At 40.5% G+C, this 8,511-nt stretch overlaps 1 protein-coding gene across 1 annotated transcript in view; it reads left to right on the forward strand.

Moving 5' to 3' along the window:
* The first annotated feature begins 5,635 nt into the window (after positions 1-5,635).
* Positions 5,636-8,511, forward strand: part of PECAM1 (platelet and endothelial cell adhesion molecule 1) — a 29,787-nt gene continuing 26,911 nt past the window's right edge. The window contains exons 1-2 of the mRNA XM_023535657.1: positions 5,636-5,853; positions 7,009-7,035. Coding sequence (XP_023391425.1) covers positions 5,790-5,853; positions 7,009-7,035 — 91 coding nt within the window. The 5' untranslated portion in view covers positions 5,636-5,789. The remainder of the gene's footprint in view (positions 5,854-7,008; positions 7,036-8,511) is intronic.

Below are 8,511 nucleotides of genomic sequence, written 5' to 3' on the forward strand. Positions count from 1 at the left end.
CTGAGAGGCAACCTTATAACAAGAGTTTAAAAATCCAGAGTGAAAAGCTTATACAAACAAACCTTGAAAAGCCTTTACTAATTAATTACCCAAGCCCAAACCTTGCTTAGATTCTTTTCTAATGAGCACTAACTTTTTCTGTCCTGTCAATTTCTCAGAAATTTAATGTGTGGGTTTTTTTTTTTTCTAAAAAGTATAGTTACCCGAATCAGTCATTTCTCTGAGCCTCATTTTATGATCTGAGCATCATATTGTGATTCTCTCGCATGCGTGTCTTAAATTGGTTTTTCACCTGTTAACCTTGTCTTGTGTCAATTTTATTATTTTGTGATTAGTCCAGCTGTTAGAACTAAAGAAGGGTCCAGGGTGAGAATTTTCCCCGTGCCTGACAATATGTTCACTTTCTTAACTGTGGCTGTTGTGTCACAGGGTATACTTATGTCAGAACTTTTCTAAGCATACCTTTTAAATATATGCAGTTTATTGTACATCGTACCACAATAAAGCTGTGAGAACTTTCCATTTCTTATTAGAATTTTATAAGCTAACACCCAAAAAAAAGGTGTCACATAATTTAAAACCAAAAAAGTACAGAAAGGTTTACAGTTGAGGTCCCAGCTGCCCAGTTTCCGCTACCTGTTCCCCGACTACAGATTACAAGAATGATTTGCATTGCTATAGACTTTTCAAAAGTTAATATTTACCTTGACTGATTGTGAGATAGCCTAGTCAGTAGTGAATGGCAAGTGGAACAAAAGTTTACATACCCTTCGAGAGTCAGGTAACTCCTAAGAGTGCCTGCCGGTCATGCCCAGCCCTGAATGCACATACTGGAATCCTTTTGGCCTATTTCCAACTTTCAGATACTTATGTTATCTATCTGTTCCTATCCTTTTCCCATTTTTCTATTGTATTGTTGATCATTTTCTTCTTGGTTTCTCAGAACTCTTCACATATTAGAGAGATTAGCTCTTCGTCTATGATGTGAGTTGCAAAAATTTTTTCCAGTCTGTCGTTTTTCTCTTGACTGATTTTTTTTTTTTTTTTGGCAATGTAGACTTTCATGGAGTATAATTTATCAATCTTTTATTTTATGACTTCTGAGTTTTAGTCATAGTTAAACAAGCCTTTGCTTGAGAAATTTTTTCATGTCTTTTAGAACTTTGACGGTTTCAGTTATACCCTCAGGTGTGGTCTATTTGGAATTCATTTTGGTATATGGTATAAATTGTAGGATATAGTTTTCCCACTTTTCTTTTAAAACATTAACACTTATTTTTGAAATAAAGCTTTTTTTTTTCTCCTAGTGTTTTAAAATTATTAGCATTGCGTGTGAAAAGATAACTAGTTTTTATAAATTTACTTAGAAACTTATGGGCAATGGTTGAGGCATTTATCACTATTGCTCTAATGTCACCTTGAAAAGCAAAAGTTGCTTACTCCACAGTATGTAAAAGTTGCCTTTGAAGCCAACATTTAGTACTCATGGCGTATCCATTTTTTCCCTGACAAATCAAAGTTTGGTAGATGGGTGGGGATAATTTCCAGCTTAGGCACACATTGCTTTTCAGAAGCTCTTACCAAAACTTCCATTGAACCATAGATCAGAGAAAAAAACTGTTCTCTAGCTGGAAACCATCACGTCATGGGACTTGCCCTGAGACAGAGAAGTCTTTGTTTTGTGTCCTCCCAATTCGAGTCTGATATAGTTTACCATGTGGCAGTATTAGAGGGTAGCATTTCAAAAACAAGATGGCATGCTGACTTATGATGAATGGATAGGAATTAGCCAGGGAAAAAAAAGAGGGAGAAGAGTACTCCATGCAGTGGAATAGCATTGGCATAGGCTCAGGCATGTGATGTGTTCTAGGAACTATAAATTCCAGCAACCAGAATGTAAGGTCAAGGAAGACAAGGATGAGAGATGTCAAAGTTACAAACCTCCAGACCTGCAGAGAATTTTTATAAAGTTTATTTAAGCCCAAACGGAGGACAATTGGTAGGAAGTAAGATCTCAAGTGCTCTGGAGAATGACAGTTTTGCAGTTTTCTGTTATGCATTTGAAATTAAGGAAGGAATGTAAGGAAGATTACATGAAGGTGGGAGAAAGCAATGCAGGGATTGGATTACAGGATAGTTAACAGGGTCATGTGCTCTCTTGAGGACGGTTACCTATATGTTCAAAAGTATGATGATCTAGATGCACAAAAATAGTAGACAGGGCTTGCTTAAGGCAAAGAAAGACCTTTTACTACAAAAGTTATATGCCTGGGGTGTGACTATCCACCACGACCAGCCCAACTGAGTTAGGAACTTATGATCAGATCACCCTGTGAGGTTACTTTACGTAGAACTCCTTGTTCAGCCACAGAGACCAGGCTTGAGAGGTAAGCAAGGACTGGATCGTGAAGGATTGTAAACTGACTTTTTCCAGAGGGCAATGGGAAGCCATTATGTTATCAAATTAAAGGGAGTTAATTAAAGGGAGTTAATCTGCCTGCAAGCATCAAAGCCAAATGAGATACGAACAGGGGTTTGCCGCCAAGTAAGTAAAGGAAATGGCTCTGAGCCTGGAAACAGGTGAGCTGGTGCTCAAAGACCTGGCTTTCCAGTGGCCTCTGGGGGATAAGTTCTGTAAGGGAAAGATCATTAGTCAAGGTAGTTAAGGGAGTTGGGGTCGTGGGCTCTACTGATTGGTTGGGGCTAAGGTTGGGAACAGTCAATCATTGCATTAAATCCTAATGTCATGGCTTCGTTCTATCTGGTTTCAAGGGAATGTGGCTGGTAGGATCATTTCATTTCCATGGGTCTGGAGCTGAAACACAACTGAAGTCAAGATGTTCTTTTGACTACACTCTGTTTCTGTGGTCAACAGATGTGAGGCTTTGTTCCTAAGACCGTTTGATGATGAGCAGAAGCTGATGCTCTAATGCAGTCTGCGCAAAGCGGAAGAGTAGGAAAGAAGAGAGGCAAGTGAGTCATAGTGCTGTTAGACTAAATGGCCAGTTTGCATCAAGGAGGAAGAAAAAAGTCAATTTAAGAAAGCAAAATGTTTGCATGCTTACAATTTTTCCCTTTTTGTGGTCATTTTTCAATCTAGAGATAGGAACGAGGACTGCTATGGCTGCTTCCTGCTGAAAAGGGGCAGAGTTCGGGGCTTAGAGAAATGAAATTGTCTTACATTCAGTTGAAACTATTATTATAGTTTCCAGTTTACCATGAATACTCTGTACTACTATAATGTTTGGTTTTTTTTTTCCCTTGGGAGTGCTGTTTTTAGTCTTAAAGATGAGATTTTTTTTAGCCAAAAATATACAGTCTCTAACAGAAAACAATTTGATAAGGATTATCAATATAATGTATCTGTGTAAATAACCCACGAAAGAGGCCTCCCATTCCAGAATGTAGCCAGGAAAAGGCACCTAACAGGTTTTCTCATGTCTTATAGCTAAGTAATCTTATGCATAATTCTATTTATCTGAGACTCAACTTCCCCAGAGGTGTTAATGTAGGTGTAGCATGTTATATTAGCTGCTGCATAGACTCTTCCTTGTTTTGCCAGCAAGTAATCTAATGCAATCCTATTGTCTAAGACCCACATGCTAAGGACTCTTTTAAGGTGGTCTGTTGGAGTCTTAGAGCTTGAGCAGTAGAATAGGCCAAATGGCTGACTGTACAGGTTAAATGTCATAATATCGGGTATTTAATAAGAGATATGTCTGTGAAGACAAAAGGAAAACAAAGGTTAATTATCAGAGCAAATTATCAACTAGCTTCTGAGTTTGTAAGGCTATCAGTCAAGGTTTCTAGGTGTAAGGCTGGAAGCATCTTTTGTAGTTTGAAATGTCCCTGACGTTGCCATTAGGTGCTAAGGTAAACTGCGTGGCTTACACAGCATCAGTCACTGAGATTGTTTAAGTATGAGCTGTTGTGATTTTCTGAATTTTATATCAAATTGCTCATCTTTAGTTTGCCTGGCTTTGGAAAAAGGCAGTTTGAGTTCTCAGTGATTCCTTGTCAGAGGATGAGAGAAAGATTGGAAACATGTTTGGAGTCACAGGCAGATATTGGAGGAAATGAGAATAATTCGGAATCCAGTCCAGTTTACAAAGTAGAATACAAAACAAAACCCAAAAGAAAATGAACAGCACTAGAATCTAATATCCGCAAAAGTATATTATAGTTTCTATTGGAACATAATTTTTTCTCTCTAATCGCCCCTATTTTTACCAAAGATAGCCAAATTAAGACTAATTTATTTGCAAAATAAGTCTACTTTCAATAAACTTGGCCTGGTTATTTGTATAAGTCCAGCAAGAATGTTAATTAACCATATGGGCACTTTTAAATATGCTTTGTTGCAATCTTTCATAAAGAATCTTCAGATTGAACTTAAAATGCCTATCGGGGCCAGAAAAGCCAAAGCAAAGACTTGCCATCAAAGGTTGCCTGTAATATAGGTTTTGGGTCAGTTCCTCTCTTCCTGAGATCTCCAGACTACCTCGAGGTTTCTACACCTTCCAAGAAAAAACATTATTTACTCACATGGTAAAAGCTACTGGGAATCATGTAAGCAGAGTACTAGGCCAATATCTCCAAGGGCTTTTATTGGCTTCCATAAGTCAATATTAATTGCTTAAAGCTGTCTGGTCATGTCCAAGTCTCTGCATTTCTCTCTCAAACATGACATGTCAGTCAAAGCCTTGTTAATAAAAACCACTTTCCAATTATGGCCTGTTATAAAGAGAACAGATTCTTACTGAACTAACACAAATAATCACATTGCCATGAAAATGAAAATACTCATTAAGAGTTTCTGAATTCTAGCTTTTATGTCACAGGTATAACGCAAACTCAGAGGAAAAACTTGATCCAAATTATGTTTTGGTAGATGGACCAAGTTAAGGTTTTGCTCAGATGGCCAAAGCTTTGTATGCTGTAAGAATTCCTTTAAAGCCATTTAAAAATTAATTTATAATCAATCATAGGATGCATTTCATTGTCTCTGAGAGGCCTGAGATCCTCTTCAAGGGTGCCCCTTAAGGTGGACTTGTCAACAAACACAAACAACAGAAAATGGAAAGTGAGCGTGCACAGTAAAGTTGGAAAGCTCGGAAGGTAAAAAAAAAAAAAAAAAAAAAAAGAACACCTGAACTGCGCTAGGATGGAACCGGAGTACAAGATGGCTGCTGCCACACATCATTTTAAAGAAGTGAAGTTTTTGCTCAGTTACATCTCACTAATGAACCTATAATCTGAAAAAGTGAGCCGTGTTCCTCGGCCTGGCCAGGAAAGGTAGGAGGTCCAGACTTATGCTGTGTGGAAAGAGCCCCTCTTGGGGGAGAAGGAAAAGCAGAGGGATGTTACTGAGTGTCCAAGGAGAGAAGCCAAGGGTGGAGGTTGGAGAGAGGGAAGAACCTTCTCACCCTGCCATGAGAAGGGGCCCCAAACCCTGGCGAGACAGGAAGATCGGGAATGATGAGGCAAATGTCACTTGTGCCTTTTTCCCCCCTAAAAAATTAAACAAAGCAGCTGCATTCAGTGGCCCCTCAGGAAGACCAGTCATTTCCTGAGGAACTATCAGACCAGCCCATGCATTGTTTCTGTTTCCAGCAATGGCCGCCATTACCTGACCACACCAGAGCTCTCTGCTGCACTAGGAGTTATCAGAGAGATATTTCTTGCTTTTCACAGGGCAAGTTTCTCATTTGTGGTGCGTGGGAAGTGTCTTCTGGCCCAGGGGCTTGGCCCGAAGGCAGAACTAACTGTCTGAAGTCTTCACTCTCAGGATGCAGCCAGAGTGGGTCCAAGGGAGCACGATGTGGCTCAGAGTCCTGCTGACACTTCTGCTCTGTGAGTTTTACTCTCTTCCCACATCACTTAAACGTCACAAGAATTGAAGCTCATGAAATCAACATATTTCTTCTGTATTTTCCAGGTTCAAGCCTTGAAGGTCAAGAAAACTGTAAGTTGTAAAGTTTCTATGTAGCCTCACTGTGTCTTTCTGTGATGCTTAAAACTCCTGTCAAATTGCTTGGGTTAATGTTTATAACAATTGAGGAAAAAAATGTTCCAATTGAGAGCTAAAGTTTATTGCTTTCGGGCATTTTTAGGAGATCGTTCTAAGCCAAGTTCTAATCAGTATGTTCTATGTTAGAATTGGGGACGTGGGAAAAAAAAAAAAAAGTGAGTGATTCCATAATTTCTTTTTGTCGTTCTACCATATAGTTCTCATTTTTCATATTCTACCCTATCCCCAATATTTTTATTCACAAATGAAATACAATCAATTTGTTAGGGTCATGAAGACAGAAGATAGTTTAAATTGTTGTTATGACATTTTTCTCCTAAATGAGCTAAAACAGATGTTGAATTTCATCTCCCATCTACCCATGAGGCTATAGTTATACCTGCAATATTTTATGTTTTTGGCAGGAAGGGGGACTTCTGCCTATCGTTGAAGTCTGCTTTATCATCCACTTTAGAGCTAATTTTGAGTCTTTAAGATAATAGGTTTTATTTTGCTTTATCTGGGACCATGTGAAAGAGGGGGTTTGGCTGGGTCCGGGGGCTTAATAGAGGGAGAGCCCACAGAACAGGATTCCCTTGTCAGCGGTCACTTCAGTTGGCAAAGGATGGAGGTGACTGGGTTGCAGACAGCTGTACAGCTCTTTGGAGATGATATACGTGGATGATGCTGGTTCATTGAGCCAGGGCTTGGAATAGTGGCTCCAGGACGGGGAGGGTTACAGAGGGAAACACAGGGCAAGTTTCTCATTTGTGGTGCGTGGGAAGTGTCTTCTGGCCCAGGGGCTTGGCCCGAAGGCAGAACTAACTGTCTGAAGTCTTCACTCTCAGGATGCAGCCAGAGTGGGTCCAAGGGAGCACGATGTGGCTCAGAGTCCTGCTGACACTTCTGCTCTGTGAGTTTTACTCTCTTCCCACATCACTTAAACGTCACAAGAATTGAAGCTCATGAAATCAACATATTTCTTCTGTATTTTCCAGGTTCAAGCCTTGAAGGTCAAGAAAACTGTAAGTTGTAAAGTTTCTATGTAGCCTCACTGTGTCTTTCTGTGATGCTTAAAACTCCTGTCAAATTGCTTGGGTTAATGTTTATAACAATTGAGGAAAAAAATGTTCCAATTGAGAGCTAAAGTTTATTGCTTTCGGGCATTTTTAGGAGATTGTTCTAAGCCAAGTTCTAATCAGTATGTTCTATGTTAGAATTGGGGACGTGGGAAAAAAAAAAAAAAGTGAGTGATTCCATAATTTCTTTTTGTCGTTCTACCATATAGTTCTCATTTTTCATATTCTACCCTATCCCCAGTATTTTTATTCACAAATGAAATACAATCAATTTGTTAGGGTCATGAAGACAGAAGATAGTTTAAATTGTTGTTATGACATTTTTCTCCTAAATGAGCTAAAACAGATGTTGAATTTCATCTCCCATCTACCCATGAGGCTATAGTTATACCTGCAATATTTTATGTTTTTGGCAGGAAGGGGGACTTCTGCCTATCGTTGAAGTCTGCTTTATCATCCACTTTAGAGCTAATTTTGAGTCTTTAAGATAATAGGTTTTATTTTGCTTTATCTGGGACCATGTGAAAGAGGGGGTTTGGCTGGGTCCGGGGGCTTAATAGAGGGAGAGCCCACAGAACAGGATTCCCTTGTCAGCGGTCACTTCAGTTGGCAAAGGATGGAGGTGACTGGGTTGCAGACAGCTGTACAGCTCTTTGGAGATGATATATGTGGATGATGCTGGTTCATTGAGCCAGGGCTTGGAATAGTGGCTCCAGGACGGGGATGATGCTGGTTCATTGAGCCAGGGCTTGGAATAGTGGCTCCAGGACGGGGAGGGCTAATGGGGCTACTAGCAAAGCCAGTCTGCAGGTCTCCAGGTCAACTGCCCATGGGCTTTGGCAGGCATTTGATCCCTGTGACAATCCATGGATTTCCATCATCATCGTAATTATATCAATTAACTGACGATGTCTTTGCACCTCAGAGAAATAACCAACTTGTCCAAGCAAGAGCCAGTTGGCAGGGAATCAGCACGAGAACCTCCACTGTCCAAAACCCGCCTATCTGTCCGGTGCCACAGGCCTGACTCCGCTCTTTAAAGCTCCTTTGACTTTGCCTCTCTGAGCTCTTTTTCCAGTCTGTAAAGTGGGGATGATAAGAGAATCAGTCGCAGAGTCAGTGTGAGGATGAGGTTAGATCAAAGGAGGCGACTGGCCTCCCCGGCATGTGGTGGTTAATAAATAACGGATTATTCTCTGCGGTCCTGGTCCTGCCAACTTCCCACCTCCTGCACCACACCACACCACCGTCTGTCCACTCCGGCCCACCACCTCTAGCTTCCGTCCAGACCACACCCTGCCAACACACGCATGCTTTTGGGCTTCTGTCTCTCGCTGTCCGCATCCTGTTTCCCGGGACCTCCAGTCTCAACCATCTCCTTCCCTACCTCAGATGCAAGTAAATCGCTCCCTTTCGAGGGTT

This window comes from Pteropus vampyrus, unplaced genomic scaffold, assembly GCF_000151845.1.
Source record: "Pteropus vampyrus isolate Shadow unplaced genomic scaffold, Pvam_2.0 Scaffold143, whole genome shotgun sequence".
Classification (NCBI taxonomy): domain Eukaryota; kingdom Metazoa; phylum Chordata; class Mammalia; order Chiroptera; family Pteropodidae; genus Pteropus; species Pteropus vampyrus.